The sequence below is a fragment of the Vipera berus genome (assembly GCF_964194415.1).
Source record: "Vipera berus genome assembly, chromosome: 1".
Taxonomy (NCBI): Eukaryota; Metazoa; Chordata; class Lepidosauria; order Squamata; family Viperidae; genus Vipera; species Vipera berus.
Window position 1 is genome coordinate 138,078,151 of NC_138202.1, and position 21,291 is coordinate 138,099,441.

Sequence of the window (21,291 nt, forward strand, 5' to 3'; positions counted from 1 at the left end):
GAAGTTTGATTGCTTTCCAGATGTTAAATTGTTGCATCGAAAGAAAGAAAGCAAGAGATGAGGGGAAAAAGATGATTAATTTGGAAAAACAAAAAGACACGGTGGAGCGAGACTTTCCGAAAGAGAGCGATAAAGAAAAAGGAGAAGTGGGGAAATCTTGGGAATCTTGGAGTGACAGTGAAGAAGAGTTTTTTGAATGCCTGAGTGACACCGAGGAGCTTAAAGGAAATGGACAAGAAGGCGGAAAGAAAGGAATTGCAAAGGAAAGCAGTAAAGAGACGTTAGCATTGAAGCCAGAGGGCCGTCTGCATCCGTATGGCAATATGAAATTGCTTCATCCTGGACAACCTCTCTATGTGCCGGTAACCCAGGTGAGTGGGTAACATTTACAGGTAGTCCTCGACTTAACAACAGTTCATTTAGTGACTTCGAAGTTACAGTAGCACTGAAATAAGTGACTTATGACCGTTTTTCACGTTTACGACTGTTGGAGCATCCCCATGATCAAAATTTGGACACTTGGCCATTTTTTTTTTATTGAAAAGTTTTAAAATACATTTTATCTTTAACAATCCCCCCCTCCCCCTCCCCTACCTATCCCTCCCTACCCCTCCCCCCCTTCCCCCCCCCGACTTCCCAGAGCTAAGTACAGGGTATAAAAACAAAGAACAATCATAAACATCCATATGCTACCAACAATAAATTCTTAAATCTATCACTCTCTAGCTCAGATAAGATAACTACAAACATACTAATATTTCATATAGAAAAAAAAAAGAAAATAGAAAGGAAGACTTATTCAAATGCTAAATGAAACTTTTTAGTCCCATATTTCTTCTGGATATATTCAATCCATTTTTTCCACTCCATAATATAGCGTTCTTGCGAATGATCTTTCAAATAAGCCGAAATCTTTGCCATTTCTGCCAGGTCAGAAACCTTTAAAGTCCATTCTTCTATAGTCGGCAGTTCCTCCTTCTTCCAATACTGACCTATTAAAAGTCTTGCTGCTGTAATTAAATTTAACATCAACTTAGTGTCCACAACAGTAGCATCTGTAATTATACCCAACAAAAAGAACTGCGGACAAAACTTTCTTTTGCTTGAAGATCTTCTGCATATTCCACCAAATTTTTATCCAAAAAGCCTTGACCTTTTTACAAGTCCACCATATGTGAAAATATGTTGCATCTTCGCCACCACACCTCCAGCATTTTGGCTGATAGTTCGGATACATACCGTATATACTTGAGTATAAGCCGAATTTTTCAGCCCACTTTTTGGGCTGAAAAATTCCACTTCGGCTTATACTCCAGTCAACAAAAAAACTTACCAAGGACTTGTGCGCGAGGCTTTGGTGCTTCCGGGATCGCGCGCACCTCTCCCAAGCCACTGCCGTCCGGAGACCTGCCGAAGTTTGGGGAGGTTTGGGGAGGTGCGCACGCACCTCCCCAAACCTCCCCAAACGTCGGCAGGTCTCCGGACCTCCGCGCCCTGCCTGCCTGCTTCTTTCCGCGCGCGCACCTCCCCAAACCTCCCCAAACTTCGGCAGGTCTCCGGACGGCGGCGGCTTGGGAGAGGTGCGCGCGATCCTGGAAGCACCGAAGCCTCGGCCGCGCGCAAGTCCTCGGTAAGCTCCGGGCGGTCACTTGCTTCGCGTCTCCTGAGGGAAGGGGGGGCGACTGGAGCGGGCGTGTTTCCTCGCCTGCTGGGCGCCGCGATTTGCCCGGGGAACGCGCGGGCCCCGAATGGCAGCGTGGAGCGAGGAAGCGGACAGCCAGGGCTTCCCCGAGAGCCACGGCCACACAGGGTATTCCTGTGTATTCAGGCTTGCAAAATGGCGGATCGAGCCTCTGCTGGCGGCAGAGGCTTGCAGAGCGCGGATCCAGCCTCCGCCAGCGGCGGAGGCTTGCAGAACGGCGGATCGGCTTATACTCGAGTCAATAACTTTTTCCAGTTTTTTTGGGGTGAAATTGGGGGTCTCGGCTTATACTCGAGTCGGCTTATACTCAAGTATATACGGTACTTGCAAGCTTTTTAGGATCTAAATGCCATCTATAAAACATTTTATAAAAGTTCTCTCTTAAGTTTTGAGCTTGTGTAAATTTTACGTTCCTCACCCAGATCTTTTCCCACGTGTCCATTGTAATAACTTCTTGGATGTTCTGGGCCCATTTTATCATACAATCTTTAACCAGTTCTGTTTCTGAGTCAATTTCTATCAATGCAAGATATATTCGTTTGATATGTGCTGGACCCTGATTTCTAATTTGCTTTATCAAATTTTCGTCAGTCATTGCAAAACCAGTTTTCTGATCTTCTTTCCACCTGGCCCGTAGCTGAGTATATTGAAACCAAGTTTGAACAATCTTCTCATCTCGCAAGAGGTTATACGATTTTAAACACCAGACACTTCTTTCCAAGCTTAAAATCTCCTTATACGTAGTCACATCATGCTTGAAACCAACGTTTAATGTTTTCTATTGCGTGTTTTGGAATTGCCCACAATGGCATCTTGCAGTCTAACTTATGTCTGTACTTCTTCCAAACTCTCAACAATGCCTGTCTTAGAATATGCACTTTAAATACATTATCTACCTTCTTATCATACAACAAATATGCATGCCAGCCAAATAACAAGTCGTGGCCCTCAAGATTTAATAATTTCTCTTGTGTCAAATTAATCCAATCACTTATTCCTGATAACGCAGCAGCTTCATAATATAATTTAATATTAGGCATTTTGAGTCCACCTCTTTCACGAGTATCTTGCATAATCTTAAGTTTAACTCGTGGCCTTTTCCCTGCCCAAACAAATTTATTGATACCCCGTTGCCATTCTTCCAAATTAGAATCTTTTTTAAGAACCGGTATCATTTGAAATAAGAATAGAAATTTAGGCAGGACATTCATTTTCACTGCTGCGATTCTTCCCAGCAAAGACAATTGCAATTTTTCCCAACTCTCCATTTCTTTTTGAATTTTTCCCCATAATTTTTCATAGTTATTTTTATATAACTTTGTATTAGAGGGTGACAAAAACACCCCCGAATATTTGACCCTTTTAGCAATCTCAAATCCAGTTAATCCTTCTAAAAGAGCCTTTTGCGATACCGTCATATTTTTGGCCAGAATTTTAGTTTTTTGTGCATTAACTTTAAATCCAGAAACCTTCCCATATTGCGTTATTATCTCCATCAGGTCCACAACAGAGTTCTCCGGCTGGGTCACCGTAACAACCAGATCATCTGCGAACGCTCTCAATCTATAATCCTGATCTCTAATTTGTATACCCTTAATTCTTTCCGAATTCCGTATTTTTACCAATAATATCTCCAATGTTAACACAAATAATAAAGGCGATAACGGACACCTTTGCCTTGTGCCCTTCTCAATATTACATGCTTCAGTCAAACTATTGTTAACTATTATTCGGGCAGTTTGTTTTTGATATAATGCCCTAATTGATTGCAAAAATTTATCCCCAAAATTCATTTTATCTAGAACTTTCAACAAAAATTGCCAATTCAATTGATCAAAAGCTTTTTCAGCATCTAGAAAAATTAGCGCCGCAGGGATCTGGTTGTTCCTCTCCAAAAACTCTATCACATCAACTATATGCCTCACATTATTTTTCATTTGCCTACCACTAATAAACCCAGTTTGATCCCCATGAATCACCTGTTGTAGAACCCTCATCAATCTGTTAGCCAACACCTTAGCAAATATCTTGTAATCTGTATTTAAAAGTGATATCGGTCTATAGTTTTTTACTTGAGTAGCATCTTGATCTTCCTTCGGAATCAAAAAGATAAAAGCAGTTCTCCAAGACGGAGGCACCTTTCCCCCTCTCTGAATTGTCTGAAACAATTCCTTTATCGGCTTTATCAACTCCATTTGTAAATTTTTATAGTAAACCGCAGTCAAACCATCCGTACCTGGCGCTTTATCCAACTTCAATTCCTTAATTGCTATGAGAATTTCTTCTTCTGTTATCAACTGGTTAATCTCCTCTTTTTGTGCTTGCGTAAGAACCGGGATGCTAGCATTCTCCAAATATACATCAATGTCTTTTTCATTAATCTTCTCCTTAGCATATAATTTAGAATAAAAATCCACAAAGGCTTCCTTAATAAGATCCTGTTGAAACACAACCTTTCCCTTATGTTCAATTTTATCTATATTAGAAGCCCTTTGCTTTTTCCTTAGTCTATACGCTAGCCATCTACCTGGCTTATTAGCATTGCAAAAAGTATTATGCCTAGCAAACCGCAAGTTGGTTGCCACTTGATCAGCCATCAATTTATCAAATTGTCCTCTTAACAGCTTAATAACCTCCTTAGTCTTCACATCCGATGGGTTCAAAATTAAGACCTTTTCTTTTTCCCTAATTTCATTCTCCAATTCTTTCCTTCTGGCTTCCAAAGTACGTCTGTATTTATTATTCATATATATCAACACCCCTCTCATGTAGGCCTTGCTAGCATCCCAAACCATGTCCATAGAAGTATCCTTATTCATATTAATTTCAAAAAAATCCTTCATCCGCTGTTTACATTCTTCCACATTTCTCTGATTTCTAAACAAATTCTCATTTACGCGCCACGAGCGCCTATCCCTATTGTCCTTATTGATCTCTAACCAAACTGGACTATGATCCGAAATAATTCTTGCACAAATCTTTACCTTCTTAATCCTAGAAAAAAAATCATTAGTCAGCAAAATAAAATCAATCCTAGAAAAAGATTGATGTCTGTCAGAAAAAAAAGTATAATCCTTTTCATGTAGGTGTATGTCACGCCAAATATCTCGCAATTCCAAGTCGTCCTTCATTTCAAAAAAAGATTTAGGCAATCTGGCATGACTCGGAACATGCTTAAAAGAACCAGCCTTGTCCATCTGTACATCCAAAACACCATTCCAGTCCCCCATAAAAATAAACGATTTGTAATCCAATTGAGTAAGCTTTGTATGGAGTGAACTAAAAAAATCAGCTTGTTGTTGATTAGGAGCATACAGTCCAACTTAGAGCGTTTTTTTACCTTCTAACAACAAATCTATCATAACATATCTTCCTTGCTTATCTGCTTCAATTAATTCCGCTGTTAGAGTACTTTTAACGTAGACAACCACTCCATTTTTCTTATTCAACGCAGAAGCAACAAATTGCGTGCCCAACCTTGAGTTCGATAAATACTTTTGGTCCATAACCCTAATATGCGTCTCTTGCAAACATATAACATCAATCTTAAATTGTTTTAAATATTGAAAAACTTTCTTTCTCTTCTGTGGTGAGTTTAATCCATTAACATTCCAGGTTAGAAATTTAGTCACCATGCGTGGCATCCCGAAGCTTTTGGAGCACATCTTTAATAGCCCCTATATTTTCTTTGGGCCGCGCTCCTCCCACAGCTTCACTATAAGTACGCTTTGAGAGTTCCATAAACTTCTGCTGGTCTTGCTCTTGTACTTGTCTTGCTCGTTTTACAGCGGCGCGTGTCAACCTCTGCTCTCCAGCAGCAGCCGATGAAGCTGTAATTTGATCCCCTCCAGCACCATTCTCCTCTGTCTGTCCACCTTCAGCCTCTTGAGGTTTTCCCTCTCCAGATCCCTTTACAGCTTCCAGGAGTGATAGAGGGTTGCTTTTAAAACATTATTGTAGAAATCACGCGCCTGAGTCACAGTAATCAGACGATATCTTTTACCTTCGTGCATCACCACCAATCCAACTGGAATCTCCCATCTAAACTTAATATCACGTTGCTTAAGTTCCTGTACGAGAAATGCAAAATCCTTCCTTCTCCTTAAAATCTTTGGAGGAATTTCTTTTAGAACCAGCACTTCTTGCTCAGCAACCACAACTTTAGTATCATAAGCAGCTTGAATAACTTCATCTCTAGTTGCTCTCTTTGTAAAATAGACCACCACATCTCTAGGTAACTTCCTCTGCCTTGCAATCCATGAATTTACACGAAAAACTTTATCCATACATCCCTCTATTTCAGATGCTGGCTGGCCCAATACTGCTTCCAAAGCCTCAGAAATCAGCTGCTTTAGGTCTTCTTTAGGATTCTCTTTTAAGCCCCTGATTCTAATAGCATATTGCATCTGATGATACTGGACAAGACTCAATTCTCCGTCCATTTTATCCCTTAAATTTTCATTCTCCAGTACCTTTACTTCTAATATAGTGTTCTTTTGACTAAGATCCTCCATTTTTTCTTCCAAACATTGCACACATTCAGCCACGCTTTCCACTGTAGACAAGATGTCTACCCTCATTGCACTAAACTTCTCGTTAAACTTCTCTTCCATCCTCTCCTCCAATTTCTCCAGTTTCTCCTCCAACTTTACCATCTTATCATACAGCATTTCTGACATTACCAGGGATTGCTTTGCAAAGGCATCTTGTAAGTCCTTAAGCGTCAATGCCACAGGAGGTGCAGGAGGAAGCAGAGCTTGCAACGATGTCTGTTGCACCGGGGAAGTTCCCGCACTCCGAAGAACTTTAGAGGAAGATTTAGCCACCATCTTTCTTCACTTTCACTTGTTGCGCACTTTCACTTTAAGTTTATAAAGTCCATTAAGCTAGAGAGTAAGAATAAAAGTCCTCTTCACCTTAACCTCCTGTACCGCTCTGCCTGCTCCTTTTACTCCAAAGTCTTTCCTTCTGGCAGGGGTGGTCGCAAACGCCTGGCTCCGCTCCAAAAATCCCGGAGCAGAGACGCTAAGCAGCTGGGAGCAACCCAGGCTACGGGGGAGTTCAATCCTTCAGCCGCCCAAGCTTTCAGCTCAGGCGGCCCCGGAGAACTCAACCCCTACCTGGGGCCTCACCCCCTCCTCTTCTCCCGAGGAGGGGGCTTCAAATCCCCCTAAACAGCTGATCGGCGCTGTTTTAGGTGGAAAAACTCAGCTGTGAAGCGGACAGCCCGAAACGGCTATCTTCGGCGCTGCGCCGCCACCGGAAGTTCGACACTTGGCCATATTTATGACAGTTGCAGTGTCTCAGGGTCACGTGATCACCTTTTGTGTCCCTCACACAAATAAAAGTCCACGGGGAAGCCAGATTCACTTAACAACTGTGTTAATAACTTCACAGCTGCAGCGATTCACTTAGCAACTGTGGCAAGAAAGGTTGTAAAATGGGGCAAAATTCACTTTTACTGTCTGACTCGGCAACAGACATTTTGAACTCCATTGTGGTCATAAGTCGAGGACTATCTGTACAAATATTTCTGCTTCTCTGGTATCTCCTAGTTCAGTTCCATTTCAGAGGAAGAAAAAAAGGGGCTCCAAGGATTTGTTAGACACAAACAATATTAAAATAATTGATTTTCTCACAGATGTAATTTTCTCTTGGTTTTTAAAAATTCTGTTCAATATGTTTACCATTCAGACTCAGCATGGGAGATGAGCTGTACAGTTACAGTTGCAGCAACTGTATTACAGTGCTTTTTCCTTTAAACAAAGTTTTTAAAGGAAAGGGAAACACAAAGCAAGACAATGTCAACAGCAAAGTTATATAGCTCAACTTAACAACCACAGTTGAGTCCAAAATTTCTGCCGCTAAGCAAGACAGTTGCTAACGTGAGTTTTGCTTCATTTTGCTAGAGTAGTTAAGTGAATCACTGCAGTTGTTAAGTGAATAGGTCATTAAACAAATCTGGCTTCCCTCATTGACTTTGCTTGTCTGAAGCGAGTTGAGAAGATTACCAATGGGGATCACATGAGCCCGTGACATTGCAGCCGTCATAACTGCATGCCAGTTGCCCAATTTTTGATCATGTGACCAGGGGATGTTGCCCATGGTCATAAGTGTGAAAACTGGTCATAAATCCTTTTTTTCCCCCAGCGCCATTGTAACTTTGAATGGTCACTAAACAAATGGTTGAAAGTTGAGGAACACCTGTATGGGCGTTTCATCTATATATAAAAATCTCAAGCTATCACATTTGTGGAATGTACAACAATGGAAGCTAGTTTTTTTTTTATTTCTTTAGAAGCTAGCCATAGGATAACCAGTTAATGCTTTTTCCCTCCCTCTCGGCCTAGCACTACGTGCAATTCTTGCCTTTCCTCGAAGTCACAAAGCTGTCTTAATCCAAGCTGATCTCTCACCTTCCTTTGTCTTCTCCTATTTCCTGTTATGCAAAAACCAGCAGTCTGTTCAATGACCGAATTGTATCTGCATTCAGAAAGTATCTGGTTTTGGACGGACTGACCTGGCTTTGGAATAAAGAGGTTGAATAACAGGTTCTAAGCAGGTGGAAGCCACATTCAGTTCTTTTTGTTCATTGCTTTTTCCCCCCTAATGAGCTAATGAGTGTAACGAGTTTCTTTCTCTCTCTCCCCGTTCAGGAACCAGCTCCTATGACAGAAGATCTGTTAGAAGAGCAGTCTGAAGTACTGGCCAAGCTGGGAACATCAGCAGAAGGAGCTCATCTTCGAGCTCGCATGCAAAGTGCTTGCTTGCTCTCAGATATGGAATCTTTCAAAGTAGGTACAGATTGCCAGGGTCGTCACGAAATCAATACAGGTAGTCCTCAATTTATGACCACAATTGAGACTGACACTTCTGTTGCTAGGCAAGACAGTTATCAAGTGAGTTTTGCCCCATTTTACCATCTTTCTTTGCCGCAGTTGTTAAGTGAATCACCGCAGTGGTTAGATTAGTAACATGGTTGTTAAGTGAATCTGGCTTCCCCATTGACTGCTTCTCAGAAGGTCACAAAAGGTGATTACGTTCCTCCAGGACACTGCAACCTTTGTAAATATGATGCGTTTGCCAAGTATCCAAATCTTGATCAGGTGACCATGGGGATGCTGCAGCAGTCATCAGCGTGAAAAAACGGTCATAACTCACTTTTTGTAGTGCCATTGTAACTTTAAACAGTGGTTGAAGGCTTATAAGTTGAGGACTACCTGTGCAGTTACATAAACATCTCGTGCAACATACCTAGCAGGATATTTCCTCTTTTCTATCATTTTTTTTTCCATTTTACTCATTAGTCTTTGTTCCATTGCCATCGGCATGCTGTAAATGAGAAATGTTTACAGAGAAATGTAGGTTTTCTAGCATGTTTGTTACTTGGCTTTTTTGTTCAGGAAAGTGTATTCGTTGCCAGTTGTCTGTATTAATATTAGTCAACATTCTCCCCCTCACCCTTTTTTTGATAAGCTTACTCATCCAAATTATGCTTATTTGGATCAAAAAATATGTTTACGGATTGGTTGGCTGTCTTTTCTGTGAGTTAAGTATAGTTTAATTGAACTTGAAGGAAGCAGAAGCTAAATGCCCAGTATCGATGTTAAATCTTACAACAGCTGTCTAATATATTTTAATACTTACTTGTAGTCTACATTCTTTGGCACAGTATAGAAAATTAGAAACACTTGAGAAACTAGATCATAAAATACATACAATTGCAATCAACAATCCCTCGTTTTGTTTCAAAAATATACAGAAGTAGAAGCTGGATCCTACCCTAGACTCCCATGTTACAACCATGTAGATCCAATTTGGGGGCAACCGGACCCTCTTGATTTATTTTAAAGAACAAAATGGTGATAAAACGTTTTTGTATTTATATCCATGACATCCATGGTGTCCTTCCAGTTTGAAATGAATTGGAATGTTCCCTCAGTTCCAGCCTACCAAATCAGTGGTGAAGGAATCGGGGAATTGGCAGTTCATCAACATCTGTAAGGCTACAGGTTGTCCTCCCATGATACAACCTAAGGTGCTTTTTCGGGAGGCAACTGGATTTTCTTGTTTTTTCTTTGAAGACATTTTGCTATCTGTACATCCCACGGTATAGAAAATAGTTGAGCTTTTAAAGAACTCCCAGTTTCTGAAATAACCTTACTTTTAAATACTTTACCAGTGATCAGAATCGTCTTTGTATTGAAAAGTTGGGCTCATTGGGGAAAAAAAAATCTTAACCCAGATCTGATTTGTATGTGTCATATAAAAGGTAAAGGTAAAGGTTCCCCCGCACATGCGTGCTAGTCGTTTCCGACTCTAGGGGCCGGTGCTCATCTCCGTTTCAAAGCCAAAGAGCCAGCGCTTGTCCGAGGACGTCTCCGTGGTCATGTGGCCAGCATGACTGGACGCCAAAGGCACACGGAACACTGTTACCTTCCCACCGTAATGGTCCCTATTTTTCTACTTGCATTTTTACGTGCTTTCGAACTGCTAGGTTGGCAGAAGCTGGGACGAGTAACAGGCGCTCACTCTGCTACGCGGCACTCGGGATTCGACCCGCCAAACTGCCGACCTTCTGATCGACAAGCTCAGCGTCCTAACCCACTGAGCCACCGCGTCCCTATGTGTCATATAACCATTTGCAAATTTATAAGCAATAGTCACATCTAGGATCATGTTAAGACAAGTTGAAAATTACAATGTTAGGAAGGTAGGCTTTCATTTTGAATGTTGTGCGCTCAGGTTTTAAAAAGATGAAAGTGCTCTTATTTTTCAAAAAAAGAATTGTCTGGCAGATCCATATCAGGTGTGACCAACTTGCAGCTCTGGACAGCTACTAATATGATTAGTATGAACAAGATGATTAAAAATAAAGGAAGTTTGATATTTATGTACATTAACTTTATTATGTATCTTATATGCGGCCCAGGACAATTTGTCTTCATTCACGTTTGGATAACCATGGCCTACATAGAAATAAGCATGTTCTCTCCTCCCCCCCTTTGTTCCTCTTAGGCTGCCAACCCTGGTTGTTGTCTGGAAGATTTTGTGAGATGGTATTCGCCCCGGGATTACATTGAAGAGGAAACTGTGGATGAAAAGGGGGGTGTAGTAATCAAGGGTGAGCTGAGCGCCCGAATGAAGATTCCAAGTAATATGTGGGTTGAAGCATGGGAAACAGCAAAATCTGTTCCAGCAAGGAGGCAGAGGCGCCTTTTTGATGACACCCGTGAGGCAGAGAAGGTAAAAAAGATGCTTAGGGGAGTTCCCGAGACATTTCCATTTTAATTCTAGAAGATCTGAAAGCTTCCATGGTGCCCATCCTAGTATAGACTGGGAAAAGTCCATTAGAGGCACTTTCATTTATTAGCTTAGCTTATTTTTGTTGTACTGTATTTGTATGGAATTTCTGTAGTGTTGCTCACAACGGTAACCAACTAGGCAGGTCACTTTTAAAGTAAGACCGGATAATGCACGTTACATTTGGAGATATAATCGTCAAAATTGGCAACCACTTTGAATGTGGAAACATGTAAACAAATTATTCACAAGAACATGAAGCAACGGAGTGACTTTCAGTTACTTTTGAACTTAAGCCCGTTTTCCTTTTAAGCAATAAGTACAGTGAATTTTACTTTCTTGGCTTTTGTCTCTGTCTTTCATCACCTTTTTTTTTGCTACCTAGCATGCTATACTGAAATTGTTCCTTTCAGTTATAAAATAGATAAACTTGATAAATTTAGAAGCACGTTCAGAGAGTGGGCCCTCCCTTCAGAGACTTGAGAAAGATGCTTTTGGACTGAGTGCTTAAGAAAGGACATGAGCAACCTTCAGTGTTGAAGCCTTGAAAGATAGGTTGCCAATTTTGCAGCAAGATTATGGCACTCTAATTGGCTTACTGTACCTTCAGGTCTTGCACTATTTAGCCATTCAGAAACCAGCTGATCTTGCAAGGCATCTTCTTTCTTGTGTCATCCACGCAGCCGTACTCAAGGTAAAAGAAGAAGGTAAATAACCTTTTATCAAGCAAGGTTGTATGTTTCAAGTAAAAATAGGCTGCTTTTACTACAATGTACTTCATGGGCTTTTCCCCTCCCCAACAGAATCTCTGGAAGAGATTGGGTTAGTAAAGAAGATAATTAAGCAGATAATCAGCCATTCCAGTAAAATTCTCCGGTTCCCAAATCCAGAAGACAAAAAATTAGAAGTAAGGAATTTTATTTTCCTAATAACGTCCAAGAAAAACATTTTAAAAATGTAGCTTTTAAATAAATATTTTATGATAATCACAAGGGGGGAAAAAGAGGTTATATACGATTGTCTTAACTATGTGAGAGAAGGGGATGAGCAATCCTGGGAAATTCTACTGAACCCAGCTCTGATAAAAGTTTGAGCAAAGCTTTGAAATATGTGACTTATGACAAGTAGGGAAAATTGGGTTTTTGTTTTTTTGTCTTTTCCCAGGAAATCATTGGTCAAATTATGAATGTGGAAGCCATTATTGCTCGGGCAAGGTCTCTAAAAGCAAAATTTGGAGTAGAAAAATGTAGTAAAGAAGAAGAACGCAAAGATCTAGAAAAGTAAGTGGCTTGTTTGATAAACTTGAATGATTAAAGTTCCCTTAAAGGGGGGAATTAATTACAAGGTTTTCAGTCCTAGATAAAGCAACCTGAATCATTTGTTCAGAATTATCAATTGAAAATGTTTCGTTGAATGTGAATGTCAGTTGAGGACTTTCAGTGTTCCAGTGTTTTTAAAACAGTCTGTGTAAAAATGATTTTTCTTTTGCTGATATATTCCCTCCCACTTTTCCTATGCTGTCAGATTTGTACATTCCTTTCTGGAACAACCAGAAGTATCAGTCGTTGGTGCCGGAAGAGGGCCTGCTGGTATTATAATTCACAAACTTTTTGTGAATGCACAAAGGGTAAGATGAACTGCTAAGTTTCTCTAATATACTTCTAAAACAATTGTTCTTTTTCTTTATAATACTTGAATGCCAGGTTTTGAAAATTTGCTTTTGCATAATACACTAATGGGTGTATTTTCCGGAGAAATAGCTGTGATAGTAGTCTGTCCTAACTAAAATAACCAAATTGCATGAATGTTTAAAAACTAAATATAATTCTGTGTTAAAACTCCAACTAAATAAGAAAATGGTAGAACCTGTTCTTTTCAGGAAGTAGTTTTATGAAATGTTTACAAAACTCCCAACAGATTGCTGTATTTTAATGTGATATGGCATTAATTCAAAAGATGTGATACTCGTGGTACTGTTTTAGATCAAGTTTGCCTTTGGCAATAGTAGTGAATGATTTTCAAGCCTAATATTTAATCATACTATACGATGGTAGTAGCCTATAAAATGTACCTGTATTCATCTCACTGTGTGGTATTGATTTAGGAACAGGACTGGAACAACTTGATGGATTAGGTAATGGCACCAGGCATAGGGACAGAATTAAAGAGCTACCAAGTTCCTAAAAAAATGGAAAAAGTATGAGGGGAAGTGAAGACTTAGAAAGCATGACAGATGGAAGAAATCTTAACAGAATGATTTAAAATAGTCAAGCTGAGGCTTGGATGCAAGGAGCCATATGAGTAGACTATAACTGGTGCACAACCAGAAGTTTAAAGCAAAAAATACTGCTGTTTGGTGCAGGAAAAAAGTCACCTTATGCTGCATTTCCACGCCCTCCTCTAATCAGTACCGGCTTCAATTGTACTCTGATGGCGTTGTATTTTCTCTCTGACTTGGAATTCAGGGCAACAGGTATAATTCTCCCCAACCTTTTGAATTGGGTGGATCTGAGAGCGTGACTAGCCCAGTCATAAGATTCATGAATAGGCAGGGATACCAACTTGGTTCTCCTCATTCCTAGACTAACTGTTGCAAGTTAGTGGCTTATTTTGGTTTAGATATTACCAATAAATAGAGCATGTTCAGGATTCTTTGCTTCTCTTTGTCCAAAGTCTTTTGGTTCCTCCCAAAAGGAATTTTTATGAGGCTATCCAGATACTGCATCCAATGCTAATAGTTCCTTCTCTATTCATCTGTATTTATCTGAAACAGATTTTAATCTTTTCTGAGGGACTTTGCAGCCTGTGTTTGTGACGTTGGGTTTACTTGCTAGAACAGAAATTGATGCATCATAGAGAGCCACTGTGACCCATTCTAGCATGGCACCCTCTTTCAATTATTAATATATTGCTAGCGGTGGCTCAGTGGGTTAGGACGCTGAGCTTGTCGATCAGAAGGTCGGCAGTTTGGCTGGTCGAAACCCGAGTGCCGCGTAACAGAGTGAGCGCCTGTTACTCGTCCCAGCTTCTGCCAACCTAGCAGTTCGAAAGCACGTAAAAATGCAAGTAGAAAAATAGGGACCACTACGGTGGGAAGGTAACAGCGTTCCGTGCACCTTTGGCGTCTAGTCATGCCGGCCACATGACCACGGAGACGTCCTCAGACAAGCGCTGGCTCTTCGGCTTTGAAACAGAGATGAGCACCAGCCCCTAGAGTTGGAAACGACTAGCACGCATGTGCGGGGGAACCTTTACCTTTACCTTTAGTTTTAAAAACAAGCTTCTTATAATCTACACAGGCATTTCTGCAATAGGGTTATTGGGTCAAACAGTGCAGTGGGAGTCAGGATGTGTGTGGGTACAGATTATGAACTGTGCAGAAGGGACTGCTGGAACGTCAAAGACCACTTATAATCACCACCATTCATTTTAACTCCATCATATTTCAAACAGTTTATTGAATAGTCGTAGATTGAGAACCTGTGAAACCTATGACTAGTCAGTCAGTAACTATTTGAAATTACTGAACTGCTCCTCTTCCTCACTCCTCCTGTGCCTGGCATACATCCTCCCCGTCCCTCACCTTGATTTACCTGGCCTGTGCTGCACCTCCCCAAATCTTCTGTGCCTCTTGCACAATTCCCTCAAACACTTGCCATGCCTCCTGCATAACCCCCTCCCAACCCGTGTCACACCCTTGCAGACCCTCCCTAACCCATGCTGCATTTTGTACAACTCCACGCATCCTCCCCCCCGCCTCTTGCACACACTTTATCCTTCCCACGCACCTTTCACAATCCCTTGCACCTCGTGCTTTTCTTTGCTTCCTCCCTCACTCTGCAGCAGCTGTTTACCTGACTGCCGGTCTGGGACTTGCAGCTTCCTGCTGGATTCCACCCCATTTATTTTAGTTGTGGGAAGCCAGAAGGAAGTTGCCTCACCTAGTAACTGTGGAATTGCTATTGCTAATTTCACTTTACGATTGTTTCACACAGAGACAGCATAGAGACAGCCATTGCTATTGTAAGTTGAGGGCCAACTTAAGATCTAAAAACCTATTTATTCGAGCAATCTGACCTGGTCTGATGGGTTAGGGTTGGGGTTTTAATAAGTCTTTTAATTATTGTTTTATATTCGGGCATAATATTTAATTGTTTTTTAACTTTTGTATTTCGTTTTATATTTATTGCCCTGTACACCGCCCTGAGTCCTTCGGGAGAAGGGCGGTATAAAAATATAATAAAATAAATAAATAAATAAATAATATTATACACATTGGATTAATACAAAAACATTGACACGATCTCCTGCATGTACTTTAATGCACAAAAGATACATTGGCATAGGTCAGGGGCAGGCGACCTTAGCTCTTCTTTTGACTTGTGGACTTCAACGCCCAGAATTCCTGAGTCAGCATGGCTGGTTCAGGAATTCTGGGTATTGAAGTCCACAAGTCATAAAAGAGCCAAGGTCGCCTACCCCTGGCAGGGGTTGTTTACTTGTCTTGTGATTTGATTTATGGAAGTAGAATGCATGTTTATAGGAATTCCCTTTAGAAATCCTAACAGTAAATGTGTGTGGCTACAGAGGTCAAAAGGTCCTGCCTCCATCAATTACTGAATTAGGATAGACATGGTTTATAACAGCTTCACAGCAAAACCTCATGGACTTGACTATAGCAGGGGTAGGCAGCCTTGGCTCTTTTATGACTCATGGACTTCAACTCCCAGAATTCCTGAGTCAGCTATGCTGACTCAGGAATTCTGGGAGTTGAAGTCCATGAGTCATAAAAGAGCCAAGGCTGCCTACCCCTGGACTATAGTGATGCAATTGATTGTTTACTTTGTGCTGGTCCTATTATCAGTTTCTTTTAGATCTATTTTGTGTTCCAAGTGTTTATCCGTTTGTATAGATAGCAACAAATCCAATTGTAAGGCTGCTGCCCCTGTTCTGAAACCTCTCTTTAACCCTATGTGAGTCATCTCTGACTTGCCTTTCACCATTGATTCTCTTTCTTACCCAGCTGACTGAATCATCTGAGGAGGTAACTAGATTTTTTTTCCCCGTTTCTAGTCATCGGCCTAACTTCATGTAGGTGCATGGGTATGAAGGCTGCAGCAGCATAGCATATGGCTCAACTACTGCTTATTTGCACAACTTAAAGCATTGACATTTTTTTTTATTAACTGAGCATTGATATCACTAGAGAATGAAGGAAACTGTTGAAAATGGATGCATAAAATGGGTTTCTAGATTTTTATAACTTTCAACTTTTTCTGCGTAATATAGCTGTATCTTACTCATCATGTTTGCATTTCAAGCACCAAATTCTGATAGCATTAAAATATACATTGTATAAAATGACATGTTCTCCATTTTGCTTGATGAAAGTAATCGTAAACTACTATCCATTTGTTTTGCAGCTATTTTCTCTATGGAGTTTCTCTCCCCCCCCCCCCCAATTCTTACATCTTGATATTGGAAGGGGGGAAAAATCTTCATTTTCACAGTGGTACAGTACAGATGTGTGAAGTAGCTGGTCAGCTAATTTGAACCAAGCAGAAGTTATAGTTTGATGGTTGAGTAGAAACTCTGTTGAAGCACAGTATTTCAAATCAGTTTAAAATTTCATTTAGGTGTGATAGGATCAGCTTAAGTTAGAATAGATAAAAATGTCCGATTAATGGATGACATCCTGATACCAGGTCTAATTAAAGTAGGTTTCTCTAGTTATAGATACCACCATTCAGAAAGTCAGAGCAAAATAATTTCAGTCCAGTTTTATCATTTGATTGAATCACAGCGTTCAATTGCCTGTTGTTTCATAACATAAATTGCTTTCTTTGTTGGACAAATCAGCGTGACATCGTTTAAAGCCTCCTTTTGGCATTTCAGGGAGATATTCTTGTGGGTGCAGAACATATATTTTACGTGTTTGTATCAGCACTAGTCAATTTTGTAAGCAGAAACTCTAGAATAAATGCTTTTTCCTTAAGCTTATATCCCAGTGAATGTTGTGCTTTGTCACACTTAGTATCTATTGACTTATGTTTTTATGCTATCATATCTCAAAAACAAATGTGAATCCAGTAAAATGTCTCAGTGCTGAGGCTTCTCTTTTTTTTAGGTTGCCACAGTGATGCCCTATGAGGAAGAACTAAAAAGATCAGGCTCCATGGATGAAAAACGTTTGAATTCTGGAATGAGTTCAGATTTTCCACCCCCTGCAGGACGTGAGGTTATTTTACGTACAACTGTTCCACGGCCTGCTCCTTACTCTAAGCCTTTGCCTCAGCGGATGTACAGTGTCCTTACAAAAGATGATTTCCGACTTGCGGGTGCCTTCTCATCCGACACAACATTCTTCTGATTTTAACATCCACTCTAGCAACATTGTCACCCAAGCAAGTACATTAAAGAGATGTTTATCCAGTCTCCTGGAAATGAAGATAATATTCAAGAATAATGCCGACGTGAAACAGTTCACGTAGATAATATTTATGGGATTTTAATCTTTTCCATGAAAGCCCCTTGTCTGTTGATAGATGTTGGGGGATTACTCATCTTTACTTAGCGATCAATTCCTCTTTTAAAAAAATTGCTTTACAATGATAATGAAAATATCACAGAACTGTGTATTATTAAGTGTAAATTAAATTATGCAAAACTGCTTCGCAGCCTTGTTTTATGCTCATGTAAAGTGAGTAGATTAGAAACCTAATAAATCAATGGATTTAAATTATTTACAGCTATGCAAATATAGATATTATATATAATAAAATTCACTTCATTGTGGCCTGGATGGCAATGTACTTATTAAAATCATTTTGTTTTATATGTTACAATATGGTCAGGAAAATTATTGGTAGTTAATATAGCAGTCACACCCCTCTACTTGCATTGGATGATACCAAATCCTGGACAACTACCAGCTTTGAATACTAACCTTGATGTATTATTACGCATGCAAGCACACGCACACACATCCATATTTCGCTGGTTTTGCTCTTTAGGGTAATATGTTGAAAAAAGGTGTTATATATTTCAATCTATATAAATTAGGAAAAAGTTAATATAAAAGTACCAGAGTTTATTTTGAGATGAACTAATGGTTCATGGTTAGTACATGGTTAGTTTTATAAAAGATACTTTTGTTTAGCAGCAAGGATTGTTATACCGATTATAATCTATATAACCTATCCTACAATCAGTTCCAGTTGCAGATCAGATGTTAAGAAAAACGCACTAGTAATGCTGCAGTACCAAGGTTTTAAATAAATGTTTGCATCAACCTTGCTAACAATTTGTAAAAAAAAAAATCTTCAATTTTCCAAACTTGAAATTTAGAAGGAACAAACATGTATATTGATATAGCTTTTTAAACATTTCTCACATGGTGTTTTCTTAATGAGCTGTACTAAAAAACTTACAAAATAGTTCAGCCTGAAGATTTAATTTGAAATAACTTGATTGATACTCATTCAAACTGCGACGTCCATTTCATCAAACCTTCTCATAATTTTACAAAAAACTTTGTGATGTCTGATGCATATTTTGAAGCAACACATTGCTTTTTAACTTGGCTTCTTTCTTTTGCTTGTTTTGCTGTTCTCTAAAAATATACAAAAGAAAAAAAATCATATGAAATCAAGTTTTTTTAATATTGAAAGTTCATGAATGTTACAGTATTTTGCTGCTGCATCCTGTACTTACCTCTTTGTGACAAACTGTACATAGTGTTTGGAAGTTTTCAAGAGTACATTGTCCACCCCCACTGAAAACTGGCTTGATATGATCCACTTGCCAGAAATGGCCCTCAGTTGGGTTCAGTATAATTTCATTTAACTGAAATAAAATAGAATCAGTGGCAATCAGATATCATGTCCTTCTACAAGTGGAAATGAGCCATATACTTATATATCTTTCTTCCGGTATGCTTTTGTTGCTTTTAGTCAAATCAATTTTCTAAGTGCCTCAGAAATAATAATTGTTCCACAAAAATAGCAGTACTAATTTAAGGAAAACATAAATATCAAATATCATTAAGTCACATCTGTGAAGACCAAACACAGGGAAATCAGCTTTGTTCTTAATTTTTAAACTGATATAAAAAAGTAGCAAGTAGGCATCTTAACAGTATAATTGTTAGCCTGCCTTCAAAAAGTAAGTCAGATACTGTAGCTATTCATTCTAAAAGCATGAAATGGAAGTACATTGGAGATTCAAATTTATTCCTAATGAGTTGGAAATGTAGCACAGCTGATAATACTGTTAGTGTCAAACAGATTCACATGGGATAGTTGCTAAATTCTGCTATCAAAAATTTGTGACTAAATGTCAAAACTGGTCATTTAAACCTATAAAATAATAAATTCTGTTGACGTTTTAGTATTACCTAATATTTTTGAGATGATTTTAAAAAAACCCATACATATATGGATTTCCTACTCTTGTTTTGATCTGCTATATTGTCTCTGAAAGGCTAAAATAAATTTAATTCATTATGCAAAGGAATATGATTGAGACTACAGTTACCATGTTTACATCTGCTGTGTTCAGAGAGCAGCCGGTCTTGTTAAGTAACAAGCTGTTTGAATAGCACAATTTTCATTCTTTGAATGCTTGGGACTGAAAGCTCATAACATTTACGGCATAACAATAACCATGCAATCTAATTATTCTATTGTATAAATAGCAGTTTTACATGAAAACAGCTTTAATGTAAGTTGTCAGCCTTTGAAAATAATTCAGAAAAAGTACCTTCATGCATGCAAGTCCAATACCTTTTTATTAGAAGAGGTTAAAGAAGTAAAGAAGGAAGTTGACTTCCTAGAGGAAAAGTTGCAGCTGTTTTAGGAATAGAAACAGAAATAGAAAATAGAATAGAAATAGAACAGAATAGAGCTGGAAGGGACCTTGGAGGTCTAGTCCAGCCCCCACCCCCCAAGAAGCAGAACCTATACTATTTCAGACAAGTGACTGTCTAGTGTTTCTTCTTAAAAATCTCCAGTGATGAAGCGCCCACGATTTCTGGGTAAGCTGTTCCACTGGTTAATTGTTCTCACTGTTAGGAAGCTTCTTAATTCCAGGTTGCTTCTCTCTTTGATCAGTTTACAACCATTGTTTCTTGTTGGCATTAACATGTGGATGTCTATAAGCAACTGCAACTTCGAGGCTTTTTGGAAGCCTGAAAAAAGGCTTCTTTAATGAGTATCAGAAGGGATCAAATTGCTTCTTCCACAAGATTTTAAAAGTTCCCCTATATTTCTAAAATCACCATTTATTCATCACAGAACAATTTCCTGTATTCCAGCAACATATTTCACCTGTTTTAAAGGAAGCTTGGACATCCAAGATTTCTCCAAAAGATCTTTGCGCTGACTCCTTGGGGCATCTCTGACACAAAGGTAGAGTTCTTGGGCATTTAAGCCACATAATTGGCAAAGTCCATGTTCTATTTCAAAAACTTTAGTTCTCAGGTAACTATTATTAGTATAGAAGAAGAAATCTTCCTGGCATTTAAGAGAACAAAATCGTGTGTCCCAGGCGGTATATGTTAACTTTGCCTCATCTTGGATTGTTGGCTTTTGACAGCTTAGGCAAAGTGGGTTCCCTTCATTATCTACCGCCTGTAAATAGCCTTTGCTTGATGAAAATTCCGCAACAGCAACTATCTGGTCAGAAACTAAACTGGTACCTGGACAACTCCCATCTTCTGAAGGCAACCTAAAAGAGAAAGGATAATACAGTAAATAAATTAATAAATGCCTAGATTATTTTTACATTTGTATCCCATTGCTTCATTAGGACAGGAGTAGGCAAATCTGTAGACCAATGTACCCTATCACCTCATTTCAGCAGCCCCAGATTATGTGTCTGAAATTTGGTAACAAAATGGTTGAATGTTAACTGCACAAAGAAGGATTAGTGGATTTAAGTAAGAAAATGAAAATGGGTGCTTTACCTCTCAGACATCTCCCATTCTGATCCTATCACTATCTGCCCACCCCCTCCCAAAAGGCTGAAAGCATTGGTTAAATTGCAACCTCCTCACTGGATTAAAACAGTTGTGCCAACTTGTTTCAATTATGTACCATTAGTGAATATTCACTAGAAAAAGCAATTATGCTTGGAAGAGTTAGCGGCAAAAGGAAACCAGGCTGCCAAAGAACACGGTGGCTGGACACCATCAAAGCTGACAGAATATAGAACAACTCAAAGAAATAGTGCAAGATCAGAAGATGTGGAGAGACCCGGTCCACAGAATTGCCAAGAGTCGGATTCAA

General features: G+C 39.4%; 2 protein-coding genes across 3 annotated transcripts in view; one reads left to right on the forward strand and one right to left on the reverse strand.

Moving 5' to 3' along the window:
- Positions 1-17,676, forward strand: part of RAB3GAP1 (RAB3 GTPase activating protein catalytic subunit 1) — a 42,453-nt gene extending 24,777 nt beyond the window's left edge. Inside the window, exons 17-24 of one of the 2 annotated variants that reach the window (XM_081341994.1) lie at positions 21-371; positions 8,359-8,496; positions 10,721-10,948; positions 11,616-11,712; positions 11,809-11,912; positions 12,170-12,285; positions 12,530-12,632; positions 17,133-17,676. In XM_081341994.1, the coding sequence (XP_081198120.1) occupies positions 21-371; positions 8,359-8,496; positions 10,721-10,948; positions 11,616-11,712; positions 11,809-11,912; positions 12,170-12,285; positions 12,530-12,632; positions 17,133-17,375 (1,380 nt within the window). In that variant the 3' untranslated portion in view covers positions 17,376-17,676. Of the gene's footprint in view, positions 1-20; positions 372-8,358; positions 8,497-10,720; positions 10,949-11,615; positions 11,713-11,808; positions 11,913-12,169; positions 12,286-12,529; positions 12,633-17,132 lie in introns of those variants that run through there. The other variant, XR_014028285.1, reaches the window with a different exon arrangement.
- Positions 17,677-17,927: 251 nt separating this feature from the next.
- Positions 17,928-21,291, reverse strand: part of ZRANB3 (zinc finger RANBP2-type containing 3) — a gene marked incomplete at its 5' end in the record, with an annotated part of 57,339 nt that continues 53,975 nt past the window's right edge. Inside the window, 3 exons of the mRNA XM_081341981.1 lie at positions 17,928-18,617; positions 18,719-18,850; positions 20,332-20,731. Of these exons, the coding sequence (XP_081198107.1) occupies positions 18,519-18,617; positions 18,719-18,850; positions 20,332-20,731 (631 nt within the window). The 3' untranslated portion in view covers positions 17,928-18,518. The remainder of the gene's footprint in view (positions 18,618-18,718; positions 18,851-20,331; positions 20,732-21,291) is intronic.